Genomic DNA, 16497 nt, shown 5'->3' with positions numbered 1-16497 from the left:
CCCCCCCCCCCCCCCCCCCCCCCCCCCCCCCCCCCCCCCCCCCCCCCCACCCCATGCGCGAGGGGGAACCCCTCCTAATAACCCGACTGTTGCTTCCTCAGTTGCTCCTGCTGTGGGCGATGACCTCAGCCAGGTGTGGGTGTCGCTGGGGCTCCAGGGCACGCCGAGCGTCCAGGGGCTGCCCCATCATCTGGCTGGTGCTGTTCCGGTCACCCATGGAGCGGTGACCACTACCATCACCACTGTCTCGACCCCAGGGTACGCCGCCCCTCCTCACCTGGTCTACACTCCTCACGTGATGACGGTGACTCCTACGGCCGCTGTGCAGGCCCCGATCACTGCCAGTGCCAAGGAGAGGCGTGCCTCCCCCTCCCGGGTTCTTCGCTCTGCCAGCCCCTGACTTTCGGTGCCCGAAGAGCACTGTATTCGGGGTCTTCCATTAGCTCAGGGTGGGGCTCCCCCACCCTCCGCACGAGGGGGAACCCCTCCTAATAACCTGACTGTTGCTTCCTCAGGTGCTCCTGCTGTGGGCGACGACCTCAGCCAGGTGTGGGTGTCACTGGGGCTCCAGGGCACGCCAAGCGTCCAGGGGCTGCTCCATCATCTGGCTGGTGCTGTTCCGGTCACCCATGGAGCGGTGACCACTACCACCACCATTGTCTCGACCCCAGGGTACACCGCTCCTCTTCACCTGGTCTACACTCCTCACATGATGACGGTGACTCCTACGGCCGCTGTGCAGGCCCTGATCGCTGCCGTGCCGAGGAGAGGCGTGCCTCCCCCTCCCAGGTTCTTCGCTCTGCCAGCCCCTGACTTTCAGTGCCCGAAGAGCACTGTATTCGGGGTCTTCCGTCCACTCGGGGTGGGGCTCACCCCACACCCCCGCGCGAGGGGGAACCCCTCCTAGTAACCCAACTGTTGCTTCCTCAGGTGCTCCTGCTGTGGGCGATGACCTCGGCCAGATTTGGGTGTCGCTGGGGCTCCAGGGCACGCCAAGCGTCCAGGGGCTGCTCCATCATCTGGCTGGTGCTGTTCCGGTCACCCATGGAGCAGTGACCACTACCACCACCACTGTCTCGACCCCAGGGTACGCCGCCCCTCCTCACCTGGTCTACACTCCTCACATGATGACGGTGACTCCTACGGCCGCTGTGCAGGCCCTGATCGCTGCCGTGCCGAGGAGAGGCGTGCCTCCCCCTCCCGGGTTCTTCACTCTGCCAGCCCCTGACTTTCGGTGCCAGAAGAGTTCGCCCCTGGACCTGCCGCCAGTACCCAGGATGTCGCTGGCTGCTGCCCCATCTCCTGCTGTACCTGACCTGCCTGCCGTACCTGCCGCTCCTGCTGTTCCTGCCCCTGCCGACGTCGTTCCAGCCCGTGGTGTTGCTGCCCCAGTCGCAGGATCATCCTGGATGGAGGACCTGACGTCTGTCCTGAGGGAGCTGACGAAGAAGAAGAGGAAGGTGTCGTCGTCGTCTTCGTCGTCTTCTTCGTCGCCTGCTGCCGCCTCTTCCCCTTCGACTTCCAAGGCTTCCAAGCTGAAGAAGAAGAAGAAGGCTGCCTCCTGCCCCCTAAGAAGTCTCCCTCGGAAACTTTTAAGGGCCCGTCTCACTCCGGTGGGATGGGGGGTTCTTCCGCTGGTCCTGCTTGCTCCTTCGGGAGCGGGGCCCATCTCTCCTTCCGCAAGGAAGAAGACGGGGACCAGAGGGGTAACGGCTAACACCGGTACTTCTTCGCCTGGTGCTAGGGGTTCTGCCGCTACACCAGGTTCCGGCTCGGCCTCTCGTTTGCGAGAGGTACCGGGTGTACGGTCTCCTGCGGGCGACCGTGCAGCCAAGGCTCAGGCGTCCAAGTTCGCTCGGCGCCCTCATTTGACACACATTTCAACAATTTTTTTTATCCTTTTCTCTTATCTATTCATTACATTTGAGTAAATAAATGTATAAATTATATCATATTACACCCCATGAAAGTTTTTTTATGTGTATTAAGAATTTATATGTCTTTTATGAACAACCAAACTTTCACTAAAATTCTCTCTAATCCTATCATAATTTCAAGTATCCTTTTCCAAGTTATAACAATTAATTTGAAATAAATTTCATAAAGTATAGTAAATTAATGAATTACTCAACCATTCTAAGTAAAAATTGTGTATTATAAAGCAATGAAGTTGTTCATGAATTGACTTTGAAAATTGCGTCCTTCAAATGAGGACGCTGGGATGAAGTGGTATAAATCATGTTCAAACCTGTCAAAGTATGCGGGACCTGATCTTACTGATTTACCTCGATTTTTGTCTCAGATTCGTTCTTATCTCTGTTGTGATCACACTCAACAAGAGAATATCCATTCATGGTAAATATTATTTTGTTATTATTCAAAATATTTCTTGAAAAAAGTGGAGAACTCTCTCTCTCTCTCTCTCTCTCTCTCTCTCTCTCTCTCTCTCTCTCTCTCTCTCTCTCTCTCTCTTTATATATAATATATATATATATATATATATAATATATTATATTATATATATATATATATATATATATATATATATATACTATATATACAGGTGGTCCCCCCGTATTCGCGGGGATGCGTACCAGACCCCCCCGTGAATAGTAGAACCCGCGAATATTTGGAACCTCTTAACAAAACGCTAAAAACAGCCTAATTTGTTAGTTTAAAACTCAAGAAAACCACTAAAAATTTTCATACTTGGATTTTTTAATAGTTTATCACAAAAAGTGCATTTTATGATGAAATTGATAAAAAAAAAGCAGGAATTTGTGGATATTTCTCATAGGAAAATACCGCGAAATGTGCGAATTTTCCGCGAATAATGCGGGAAACGTTCCCGAGAGAAATCCGCGAATGTGTGAGTCCCCGAACCTGGAGGACGCGATACAGGGGGTCCACTGTATTCTATATACAGTGGTACCTCGAGATCGAAATTAATCCGTTCCGAGACGGCCTTCAGTATTATGAGTTTTTTTTCGTATCTTGGAACACATTTACATGTAAAATGGCTAATCCGTTCCAAGCCCTCCAAAAACACCCCAGTAATTATATTTCCAGGGACCTAAAACATGTGTTTCTAGTGGGGTTACGACGGAAGAAAATAATGACTCCCAAAAAGGCAAAATACTGTACATACTTGAGTAATATTCAACTGCATGTAATGTTCAACCCCCATTTTTACTGCATATATTAGGACTTTAGCATATGTCCCTTAGCAATAGCCTAGCCTAGTTAGCGGTTGCTACTGTAGCATAGTCTATGATTCCTACATTCTAAACCTAAGAGCTAAAAGCTTAGAATATGCCAATAAAATGTATAAATAATCATATGGACTCATTTCAAATAATTATTAATTAATCATTAACATATACACAAACAAACAAAAAACAACCTTCCAATCGATTGTTTACATTAAGCTCTTACCCGTCTTACGAGTATCGAACGAGCGCCAAGCAATCATTTTTCCTAGCACACAGTAAGCCGTGATAAATTGTCTTTTGTATCTCTCTTCAACTAATGAAAAACCACCAAACAGTATAAATAAACATTCATTTCTATTCTTTATTCTATCTTTACCTATGAGATACCGAGTTACTGACCCTATAATGAAACTGTGTATACGTAACCTAATAATAAAACAGAAGAAGATTCTAAAAAAATACGTATTTGTTGGCAGTCTGATTTATTTTATATTTTATGATATCTAATTCACAATTTTGTTTTTTTTATTAAATGTATTGCATGTACTCATTTGCAAATAATTGTTATTACCATTAACTATATAATAAAAAAAAAAAAAAAAAAAAAATAAAAAAAAAAAGGCTTCCAAAACGTCTGTTTACATCCAGCACTTACGAGTATCGAACGATCGCCAAGCAATCACTTTTACACAGTAAGCCATATAAATTTTCATTATCTCTCTTCAACTACTGAAACTACCAAACAGTATAATAACCATTCATTTCTATTCTTTATTCTATCTTTACCTAATGTTTTTTTTTTATTAAATGTATTGCATGAATAAGTTTTTTCTCAATTTACAGCAACCTTTTACCAATAGAATACTTAAAGCACATGGGGTAGATGCTGACCATAGGGAGAGCTAGGACCTTATGGGGTGACTATGCATCAGGAACCTATGGGAGAGCGGAGATGGTGGCGAGTTTACTCAGTTTGGCGCACGGGAGTTTTAAAATTGTTCTCGGTGGTTCCGGGGCGAATCTCGGACTTTACAGCAACAACCTTTCGTATCTTGAAAAACTTTTCGGTATGTAGAGCAGTAAAAATTTTTCGCATTGGCTTTCGTATCTCGAGTTTTTCGTAAGTAGCGCCTTTCGTATCTCGAGGTACTACTGTATATATATATATATATATATATATATATATATATATATATATATATATATATATTTATATATAATATATATATATACAGGCAGTCCCCGGGTTACGACGGGGTTGGGGGTTCCGTTCTTGAGACGCGTCGTAAGCCGAAAATCGTCGTAGCCGGAACGACGCTTGGAAATATGTCTTAAAACTAATAAAAAGTTATAAAAACCTTACTTGTAATCTTTGGTTACACTACATGTTGTTTTCCTGTAGTTTTATGTACAACCTGGAGTTATTTTCATAAAAGAATGCTGGTTCTTGAGGTAAAAAACTATTGTAATCCTCTGGTGACACTACATTCTTGAAGGTTTTATGTACAACCTGGAGTGATTTTGCAAAATCTTGAGGGCTACAAGAACAGGGCTGATTACTATTTTACGTATCATATAGACTAATTAAAGTAAATGTATCTTTAAATAGGCTTAGTATATTAGTATCAACAAAACATTTCCTGCCTATGAGTCAGAGGCCGTTTAATGAAACGAAAACACTTCTCTGTCCTCTGTTTCGAAAATAAACGTTACGTCAATCCCCGAGAACCATTGTTGCCAAAGCGTCTCTCCTCTCTCTCTCAGCTCTCTCTCTCTCTCGTCTCTCTCTCTCAATCTCTCTCTCTCTCTCTCTCTCTCTGATCAAATTACATTGGAAACTTGGACTAGCACGATTGCCCTAATATACGAATGTTTTGAGATATAAACAGAAAATTTGCGAATACAAGCTTTGATATAACAACGAAATATTTGAGATACGATTTTTGCGATGAGTGTTTAGTTTGTATAGGCGACGATAAATGGCGTTCAGTCTGTTTGTTTGTTGTGCTGCATGTTAACACGTCGTTGTTTAGTTCGTTTGTATTTGCGCCTATTTTTCGTGTTATTTTGTCTATTTTATTATTAACCTAGGGTCTCAAAGCTAAAGACAAAGCAGGTGATAAGAAAAAACCCAAGAAAATTTATTGTTTCGATGGAAGCAAAAACATGAAATTATAGCAAAGCATGAACGTGGCGTTCGTATCGTCGATTTGGCAACGATATGGTCGAAATCCTTCTACAAATATCCTGATCATCAAGCAGAAGGAAGCTATAAAAACCCCAACCCCCCGAGACCATTATTGCCAAAGCGTCTCTCTCTCTCTCTCTTCTCTCTCTCTCTCTCTCTCTCTCTCTTCTCTCTCTCTCTCTCTCTGATCAAATTACGTCTGGATAATGTCTCTCTTTGGATACTTTCGATTTTGTTTCCAAATATGAGGCTACAAGAACAGTTGATTACTATTTTAACGTATCATAATAGATAATTTAAAAGTAAACGTATCTTTAAATAGGCTTATATTCTAGTATCAACAAACATTTACTGGCATGAGTCAGAGGCCGTTAACGCAAACGAACACTTCTCTGTCCTTAAACTCGGAGCGTCGAAGACGCCTCTCTCTCTCTCTTCTCTCTTCGGATTCTCTCTCTCTCTCTCTCGGTCTCTCTCTCTCTCTCTCTCTCTCTCTCATCTCTGATCAAATTACTGGATAATGTCTCTCTTTGGATACTTGGAATTTGCGTTTGTAATAACTAACCGAAACTTCGTTTTGTTATTATTACTGGAAACAAGCAATGATTTTTTCATTATTTTGCGCTTTTGGACTGTTATATGTAAACTAGTATGTATTCATTCGCTCGGAACTAGTTCCGCATATGAGGCGTCACTAAAAAACATACTAAAAATACACATAAAAGTGTCGAAAATCATCATAATCTCAACATTTTTGTTGTAATCTAACCAGAAACTTATTTTTATTAATATACTGTGCTAAACTATAAAAGGATTTTTGTTTTTATATAGTATGCGTTTTTTTTAAAAGCGTCGTTAACGTCGGAGCGTCGGGAAGACGCCTCTCTCTCCTCTCTCTCTCTCTCTCTCTCTGATCAATTACTGGATAATGTCTCTCTTTGGATACTTGGAATTTGCGTTGTATCTAACCAGAAACTTCGTTTTGTTATTATTACTGGAAACAAGCAATGATTTTTTCATTATTTGCGCTTTTGGACTGTTATATGTAACTAGTATGTATTCATTCGCTCGGAAACTAGTTCCGCATATGAGGCGTCACTAAAAAAACATAGAAAAATACAACATAAAAAGTGTCGAAAAGAAATCATCATAATCTCAAAAATTTTTGTTGTAATCTAACCAGAAACTTATTTTTATTTTTAATATACTGTGCTAAACTATAAAGGATTTTTATCATAGTATGCGTTTTTTAAAAAAAGCGTCGTTAACTCGGAGGCGTCGGAGCGGCAGCGTCGTAACCTCGGAACAAGCGTCGTAACCCAGACGGATTTTTCCATGGAATATTTAAGAAAAAGAGCGTCGTAACCTCGGAACGTCGTAAGCCGGAACCGTCTAACCGGGGACCGCCTGTATATATAATATATATACATATATATATATATATATATATATATATATATATATATATATATATATATATATATATAAATTTCTAAGTTTTGAAGATTTGGGTGCATTTCTGTGATAAATGCCGATGCATCAAATAATAAATGGGATAAAGGATTCAAAGTTAGAAGCTTGATTTTGAAGCTTTAGAATCATTGACTCAAATGCAGCATTTTAGGAATGCATTAGTGTTGATGAAATCATGGGCATAACTAACTGAAACAATTTATCCGGGTGAAAACTATAAGGTTTGGATATAAAGTTTTGGCGCTTTGTGGGACCTTGGTTACTGTTCTAATTTTGATCTTTACCGAGGTAAGAATCCCCAACAAGAACAAAATGATGCTTTAGCGCTGGGTTCAAAAGTTGTTTTCAAAATGCTTGATACTGTAGCTGATCCAGGAATCTCATACTGTCTCTTTTTTTTATAATTTTACTGAATATGAAATTATTAGTCCACCTATGAAGTACTAGGTTTCAAGCATTGTGAAATTCGTTTGAAGAACTGTACATTGAAATCAGCTCATGGGATGAAAAAAAGAATCAAGAGGCTCACGTGACTACATGTTTGACACCAGTGAAGATGTAGTACTGATGGTAAAATGGCTAGATAACAAATGTGAACGTTGGAACTAATTACGACACTAGAACGCCTTGCAAAGGTACAGCGTTGGGTGAAGTCATCAAAGTCAAAAGGAAGCGCTCCTCAGCCAAATGCAATTTTCAACTATAACAAATGCATGGGTATTGTAGGATACCATGATTGGTTGGTAGAGAAATATTGTTTCTATTCGAGTCATTGGTGCACCAAGGACATGGTAACATACAGCTGAGTTTATTAGATTTCAAAGGGCAATTTTCTATAGCTCACTTGAAGTTGGCTTGCATGGAAGGCTTAGTAGGAAGGACCTTGTGGTACTTTACACTCATATACAAGTTTTACTGATGTTCGGTATGATGGTAAAGACTATTTTATTGAAAAACGCAACAGTCAACAATGGTGTTTGAACAAAACATATACAGCAGATCTAAGGACCTCTTGCCCTAAATGTAATTTGACTCTTTGTATTGAATGTCTCAGCTCTTATCATAAAAGAAAATAAGTTCATAAGGTATTGCAATAAAATAAAAGTAAATTTGGCTTATAAATTTACATTTTTTCAGCTAGAATACTAAAAGAGAATTCAAAACATTCAACTATTTTGATAATATGTATTTGTTTATCTTTACTTACAAAGAAGATACTTTATTTAGGAAATATAAACCTAACACCCATTGTCCCATTGTCCTCAATTGAGGACAGCTTGAAAACGTGATTTTATACCCTTTTATCCCAGTGTCCTCATTTGAGGACAGCTTATTGTAAGCTTACCTTTAGAAATAGATTTTTTCTTTCTACTTCATATGTATTCTTAACCCTTAAATATATAATATTTTGCAAAAAAATTCCAGAATTTCATAAAATACAAAAGTTGGGATTTAAAGGGTTAATGGCCATTTTTCAGCCTATGCTGAAAGTAATTCCTTATGTAAAGGACCTCAGGTTTGTATAGTAGTTAGGAAAAATACAATTTACTTTCAAAAATTGTGATTTTTATGATAAGACTTGCTAGCCACCTGTCCCTTTTGTGTATTAAGGGTCAGCAGCAAGGGTGTATCTACGTACACTCATATCACTTATTCTCGCCCTTTAATGCCAGGGCATGACAGTATATTAAATTATTTGACATTTATGCTTGCTCTTTGTAAAATTACCTGGAAGAAACTTCTAAAGTTTACCCTTTGTTTTTTTTATCTCCCGGTATTCCCCCTTATCCTTCACCCTTTTCACTAGCTTATCAGATGAAGAAAGAGGTGGGTGGCAGTTGATGTTGATGGTTAAGGGATTTCAGAGGTAGTGCCTTTTTGTGTGAAAGGAGTATCCTTCTTTTTAATCATTTTTTTTTCTTCTGCAAGCTCACAGTGAGCGATAGTAGATTACAGCAGTGAATGGTTGCATATCTCTTCCTGTTGGCTATCCTAACCCTTGGAATTTGACTCTTTAGCATGCTCTGACATTCCCCTCGAATGTGTGTACGGTTCTCCTGCTAAAAAAATCATACTGATTTGCTTCTGGTATCCTGGAGTTTCATCACTGGACAGCGTCTACATAGTTGCCCTTTGGTAACTCTACTTCTGTGATGACTATGCTTCATCCTGAAGAAGTCCTGTGGAAGCTGGCGAAGAAGAGGTCATGAAAAGTGTTGTCGTCTTCGTCTTCATCGTCGTTGCCATCTTACGCCTCCTCACCTCCCTCTTCGAAGGCTTCCCAGCCTAAGACGACGAAGATAGCTTCTCCACCCCCTAAGAAGTCTCGCCATGAGACTTCTAAGAGTCTGCATACCTCCCCTGCGGAGGAAGTAGTTGTCTGTCTTGTTGGTTGTCCTGCTCCTTTGGGAGTGGGGCTGTGACGCTGTTCCCAGGTTGTAGTGTTTCAGTAGCCTCAGGAGTTTGAACCAAAGTTTGTTCCCTTGTCTCTGGTACCAGAGGCGTTGCTCATGGAACCAGTGCCGTGTTGGAGACTTGTTTGCGAGTTTCTCCAAATGTACAATCCTCCAAGGGGGGTCATACATCCAAAGTCAGTGTAGGGGAGTCTTCTCTCTGCCGTGACAGTGGTGCTGGGCTAGAGAAGAGACCAAGCCGTAGCTTGGACCCACCTGTGAAACCACGACTGGCTTTTGGCAGTAACAGGATCAGTGTTGCAGTCCCTTGTTACAAGACAATCAGAGAAGCTAAGAGGAGGTCCCCTTTACAGCCTTTTTAACACAAGGTTTTCAGCCTCAGAGAGGGCTGGGATGCATCGTGAGGATGATGCATGTTCTTGCCAGTCTGGTAGCCACGCCGCTGCTAGCAGTGGCACTGCTACAAATTGACGAGAGCCTCTGCATTCTCCTCAGGAAACACCAAGGCAACCATGCACTCTTAGACCCACGCCGCTGTCACCACCGCCAGGTTGGTGACAGGGCATGGCTCATTCCTTTTGACAGTGCTGCTGTGAAGAGGAATGAGAGCATGCAATCCTCCTCTCCTATTCCCTCTACTTCCTCAGGTGTCACTGGAAGGGGCAGTGTGAATAGGAGAAATCCTGCTGAGTGCTCTCCATAGGATTCAGTGTCAATGGTCTATGTTCCTTGAGGGGTCTCAGGTTTCCACTGGACTTAGCCCACATCGTTGAGAAAGGATCTTCTGTCAACGACAGAGAGACTTCTCACCGTCTTGTCACCCGGAGACTGTGTTCTCCTTGGCTCTTTCTGTCCTTTGGGCAGATTCCATTCTGCAGTCCCTGTGGGGTCTGGCGTTTTGGGAGCCTTGAGTGCATATCCTGTTGAATTGCACTCTTATTCCAGTCCTAAATGCTCGCGTATAGGAGTTGAAGGTAGCTCTCCTGGGTCTTCAGGAGGTTCAAGAAAGGGAAGTGTGGCCCTTCATCGTTCAATCTCCCAGAATGTTCTCAGTATGTAGAAAGGAGATCTCTGCCCCAGCGAACAGATCTGGGACCATGAACAATAGACCTCTAGCTTCCTGTTGAACTGTGTAGAGAAGACGTGTAACATGGGTCTTCTGTGAGTAGACAGAGGAGAAAATAAGATAACCCAAAGGGATGCCTTATGATAATGTGCTTTACACAGATACATGCTAAATATCCTACTGTCAACTTGTGCACTGAGGAGATGTCCTCGCACTGCCAAAGGAACATGCATTTCCAGCAGAGGAGACATCCTGCGACAACGGTGATCCCTTGTGATGACAACACTCGGTATGCTTCTTATCAGAGTAGACGTCTTATGATTTTAAAACTTTATTGTATACAAACTCACAAACCCATCACTATATGAAATTATTTGTTTGAGCAGTAATCCAGACAACACTTTGAATACCCCACCTTGCTGTAATTCAGACAACACCTGGAATACTCTGCAGTAATTTCAGACAACACCTGGAATACTCTCTGCAGTAATTCAGACAACACCTAGAATACTCTCTGCAGTAATTCAGACAACACTTGGAACACCCCTCACAGTAATTCAGACAACACCCTTGAATACTTTTTGGCAGTAATTCAGACAACACTTGGAATACCCTTTGCAGTAATTCAGAGTAGACGTCTTATGATTTTAAAACTTTATTGTATACAAACTCACAAACCCATCACTATATGAAATTATTTAGAGCCCCTTGATCCAACTCTCCCCTTTACCGTAATCCAGACAACACTTTGAATACCCCTTGCTGTAATTCAGACAACACCTGGAATACTCTGCAGTAATTCAGACAACACCTGGAATACTCTCTGCAGTAATTCAGACAACACCTAGAATACTCTCTGCAGTAATTCAGACAACACTTGGAACACCCCTCACAGTAATTCAGACAACACCCTTGAATACTTTTTGCAGTAATTCTGACAACACTTGGAATACCCTTTGCAGTAATTCAGACAACACCTGGAATACTCTGCAGTAATTCAGACAACACTTGGAATACCCCTTGCAGTAATTCAGACAACACCTGGAATACTCTGCAGTAATTAAGGCAACATTTGGAATACCCTTTGCAGTAATTCAGACAATATTTGGAATACCCCTTGCAGTAATTCAGACAACACTTTGAATACCCTTTGCAGTAATTCAGACAACACTTGGAATACCCCTTGCAGTAATTCAGACAACACTTTGGAATACCCTTTGCAGTAATTTCGACAACACTGGGAATACCCTTTGCCATAATTCAGATAACACTTGAAATAGTATTTTCAACATTGGAGGGCACTTTTGAGCCAGATGTATAGAGGACCAGAAGAGAGCTCTTCTGCTTTTTGAGTATTCCTGGAAGATAACTGGCACATTTAAGATTATCCTTGAGTGATATTGTGGCATAAGAAAATCAGTTTTAGTTTTTGAAAAATTAGATCTTTGTTATTTGTTATTCAGCTTTTATGGAATAAGTTTTTAATTTAACTTTTATTTTCAGGATTTTGATGAAGAGAGGATGTCAGTTAAGTACTAGTGTAAGAACTCTGCCTCTGACATTTCAAGGGGTAACTGATGTACTCTCACAAAGTTCTAGTGTTTTCTTTCATGGAGCATGTACGTGCAGCTTATGTGGACATTGTCATCGTGCCCTTTTGCATTCTTCTACTTCACACTTTAGAAAGAAAACTGACAAGGTGAGATTAAGAATAAATAAGGTTGTTCATATGTGGAGAAAACCTTCGGTCTTAACAACAGGATAATCTTCTAGTGCCAGCTGGAAACTGATTAAAAACAATCAAGATTGTAATGCAAAGATTCTATGGCATCTGGCAACTCATGCATATTCGAGGTGGAGGCTGGTCACTGACCACGTCTTAACTCCGTGATGCATCAGTTTTTCTTCAACCGCCTTGGAGTGTAGATGTTTGCTTTAGTGTTCCTCCTTCCCAAGCCAGATTCTTTGTTCGGCCTGTGATTTTTTTGTGATTTTGAGTGTGTGCCAGCTGTGTGTTATTATGGATCCAGCCAAGAAGTCTAGGACCTGTTGACACATGTGTCCAGGAGTCCAAGGTTTTCCTTGTTCAAGGTTTTTGGCTTCTTCTTTGACAGACCCCATTCCACTTGCAGTAGGTACTGTTCCAATTTTTACAACATGACTAACTTGCCCGGAATGCTGTTACTGGTCTGTATCACAGTGGAAAAGCTTCTACAAGAAGAGGGAGTCCCATTGGATGGCTACTTGTCCATCTTGGGAGGGATTTACGCCTTCCCAAGTGGACAATGCTGCATCTCCTTCTTCCAGAACTTTTCCTTCTACTATTTCATCCGTTGATGTCCTGTCTATTTCCTTTTCCTCCATTGCTTCGTCTTTGAAAGTATCGACAGTTGTGCGGGGGGACTTAGTGTACATATAGAGTTGCCTCCTCTCTTGCGGAAGGTCATTTTCCTCCCGGGAGAGAGGAGGCTACGCCACCTTGTTCTTTTGTCTCAGATTCAGATTTGCACAAGGTGGCGGCTGTGTGGGCATCCCTAGGCCTTCAGGGTACGTACACCCTCCTTGGAAGGCTTATTGTCGTATTTCATAGCTGCTTGCCTTCCCACTCCAGCTCCCCCAGTGATCCCTCTCCAGGTCTCCAATACTTTGGCTCGCACGTTCTGTTGCATAGCGGGATGCCGTGTACAACTATGGCATATCCTGGGTCGCCCCTTATCTTACCATCAGTAAAACCATCGACTTGGGCTGCTAGTCTGGATGCCATGACATATCTGTTTCTCAGTAACATTTACTTCTCTCTCTAGCAAATTGGTGTTAGTGATTTCGCTTTCTTCATAGTAAGTTACTTTATCATGTTGTGTGTGAACTTAACCCTTTAACGCCAAAGGGGTATATTAAAAATCGTCCCCCGTATGCCGGGGGGGGTGGTCTCGGAGTGAGCGCCGAAGCAGAAAAAATATTATTTTCATAAAATTACAGCGCGCTTAGTTTTCAAGATTAAGCGTTCATTTTTGGCTCCTTTTTTTTGTCATTGCCTTAAGTTTAGTATGCAACCATCAGAAATGAAAAAAATATCATTATCATATATAAATATATGATAGCGTGAAAACAAAATTTCATATATAATTGTATTCAAATCACGCTGTGAGCAAAATGGTTAAAGCTAACGAGTTAATTTTTTTTTTTTGTATTGTACAGAGAAAATATTATCGCAAAATGATGCATGAATTCGTAATGCAGGTACGTAAAAATTTTTTTTTTCAAAAATTCACCATGAATCGAAATATTGTTCTAGAGACTTCCAATTTGTTTCAAAATTAAGATAAATGATTGAATATTACTATACTGTAAGGATTTTAGCTTACTATTGCGTTTTCGACCGTTTTGGGATGAGTTAAAGTGGACCGAATGTCGAATTTTTTTTATATGCAAATATTTTGAAAAAGAGAAAAGCTACAACCTTCAATTATTTTTTTTTGTATTTTTACATAGAGCTCTTTGAAACGCCTAATATGAAACTGAGCAAATATTACGAGAATGCGACGTACACATTTTGGAGATTTGCGGCGGAGAATCTGTGCGCGTAGGGAAGGAAAGTTTGTTAAAAATTCACCATAAATCTAAATATTGTGCAAGAGACTTTGAATTTGTTTCAAAATGAAGATAAATGACTGAATATTACTAGAATGTAAGAGTTTTAGCTTACAATTGCGCTTTTTGACCATTTCGGTAGAGTCAAAGTTGACCGAACATGGTTTTTTTTCTATTTATCGTGATTTATGTGCAAATATTTCTGAAATGAGAAAAGCTACAACCTTCAATTATTATTTAGTTATATTCTACATGAAATTGCGCACTTTCCATATATAAAAACTTTATGTAACGGCTAATTTAAAATGTGCAAACATTACGACAATCGGACAAAAAAATTTATGATTTTTTCGGAAGAGTTACTGCGCCGACGTTAGGAAAAAGTTTTTTTTCATAAATTCATCATAAATCAAAATATTGTGATAGAGACTTCCAATTTGTTGCAAATAAAGGTAAATGATTGAATATTACTGGAATATAAGAGTTTTAGCTTAAAATTGTGTTTTTCGACCATTTCGGTAGGGTCAAAGTTGACTGAAGGTTGAAATTTTGGCACTTATCGTTATTTATATAAAAATATTTCAAAACTGATGAAAGCTACAACCATGAGTTATTTTTTGTTGTATTCTACATAAAATTGCGCACATTTTCATATATAACACTCCATGTAGCAGCTAATATAAAATGGTGCAAAAATTATGTCAAAGTGACAAATAATTTCTGAGAATGTGTCGCTGATGTTTTTTTAGTGCGGAGAAGAAAAGAAATTCGCGCTTGCGCACCTGGGTAACGATTGTAAACAAACAGCCTTGATGCGTGAGCTCCCAGTATCCCCCCAAGGTGCGTGATTCAAAAGTTTTCGGCTGGTAGGCCTATAAGTATTTTTTCCGCGAATTTAAAAAAACTTTTTATATCGACGTACCATAGTCCAATCGGTCCCAACAAGACAATTTATGTCGACGTATAATACTCCAAATCGCGTTTAAGGGTTAATTAACTTATGTTATTAGCCATGGGTCCTAAGAATGTTGGTGAAGTTCACGGAAAGAAGAGGATGCTTTCTATGGAGACAAAGATGGAGATAATTAAAAAGTATGAAACTGGCATGCAGTTGAGTGTGATTGCTAAGGAATACGGCCAAAATCCGTCGACGATAGGCACCATCCTTAAGCAGAAGGAAGCTATCAAAGCAGTTACACTTTCTAAGGGCGTGACTATTTTGTCCAACAAGAGGAGCCACGTGCATGATGAGATGGAGAGGCTGCTTCTTGTATGGATTAAAGACAGAAATCACTGGCGATACGATAACCGAGACGGCAATCTGCCACAAGGCCAGCGCTATTTTCAGTGGTCTGATTGCCCAGGCCGAAGATGACGCAGGAGAAGGGACATCGATGCCAACCCCAGACTTCAAGGCTTCTCGGGGTTGGTTTGATAAATTCCGTAAACGGACTGGCATCCATTCGGTGGTGCAGCATAGGGAGGCTGCCAGCTCAGACACGAAAGCGGCGGAAGCCTTTATTAAGACGTTTGACAAGATGACAATCAAGGAAGGCTACAGTTCTCAGCATGTCTTCAACTGTGACGAGACTGGCCTTTTTTGGAAAAAAAATACCTCGTTAGACGTACATCACGGAGGAAGAGAAGAAGCTACCACCCGGGCATAAGCTTATGAAATACAGGCTTATTCTTTCACTTTGTTCTAACACCAGTGGGGATTGTAAGGTGAAGCCCCTACTTGTGTATCATTCCAAGACTCCTCGAGCTTTCAAGGCCCACAAAGTGCTAAAGGAGAAGCTTCTGGTGATGTGGAGGGCTAATGCAAAAGCCTGGGTAACAAGACTTTTGTTCACCGAGTGGGTAAATCTTTGTTTTGGCCCGACAGTGAAGAAATCTTGGAAGAGAAGCACCTCCCTCTGAAATGTCTGCTGTTGTTGGACAATGCTCCTGCTCACCCTCCTGGCCTCGAGGAAGATATCCTAGTGGAGTATTCTTTTATCAAGGTTCTTTATCTTCTGCCTAACACCACCCCTCTCCTTCAGCCCATGGACCAGCAAGTGATATCAAACTTCAAGAAGCTGTATACAAAACATCTTTTCAAGAGATGTTTCAACATCACCGATACCACAAACCTCACCTTGCATGAATTTTGGAAGGAGCATTTTGATATCATGATATGCATCTGACTTATCGATCAAGCTTGGCAGGAGGTTTCAAGGCAAACCTTGAATTCTTTGTGGAGGAAACTCTGGCCTGATGCCGTATCCGCCCGAGACTTCGAGGGATTCAGCATGGGCGAAGCTGATGCAGATTCAGAAACAGTTGACAATCCTGAAGCTGTTTTGCAACCAGATCTTGACAAGGTACTGATTTGCTAAGACGAGCACTCTTGATCACACAAACTCAAGGAAGGATGTGTAAGCATTCCGATGGCTTGTCGCTCGGACCACTGTCTCCAGGGAAATTAAAATGATGAGTCTCAGCATTCTAAGAAACGTCATAGCATATCATATTATATATTATTAGTCATATCATCGCAAATCCCCCTTTTTT

At 41.2% G+C, this 16497-nt stretch overlaps 1 protein-coding gene across 1 annotated transcript in view; it reads left to right on the top strand.

Moving 5' to 3' along the window:
• The window catches only part of LOC135218795 (translation initiation factor IF-2, mitochondrial-like), a 290814-nt gene that overhangs the window by 1965 nt on the left and 272352 nt on the right, over window positions 1-16497 (top strand). Inside the window, exon 2 of the mRNA XM_064255245.1 lies at window positions 11857-12052. Coding sequence (XP_064111315.1) covers window positions 11857-12052 — 196 coding nt within the window. The remainder of the gene's footprint in view (window positions 1-11856; window positions 12053-16497) is intronic.

Source organism: Macrobrachium nipponense, chromosome 1 (assembly GCF_015104395.2).
Source record: "Macrobrachium nipponense isolate FS-2020 chromosome 1, ASM1510439v2, whole genome shotgun sequence".
In the NCBI taxonomy this organism is placed as follows: domain Eukaryota; kingdom Metazoa; phylum Arthropoda; class Malacostraca; order Decapoda; family Palaemonidae; genus Macrobrachium; species Macrobrachium nipponense.
This window is presented reverse-complemented; position numbering and strand designations above follow the sequence as displayed.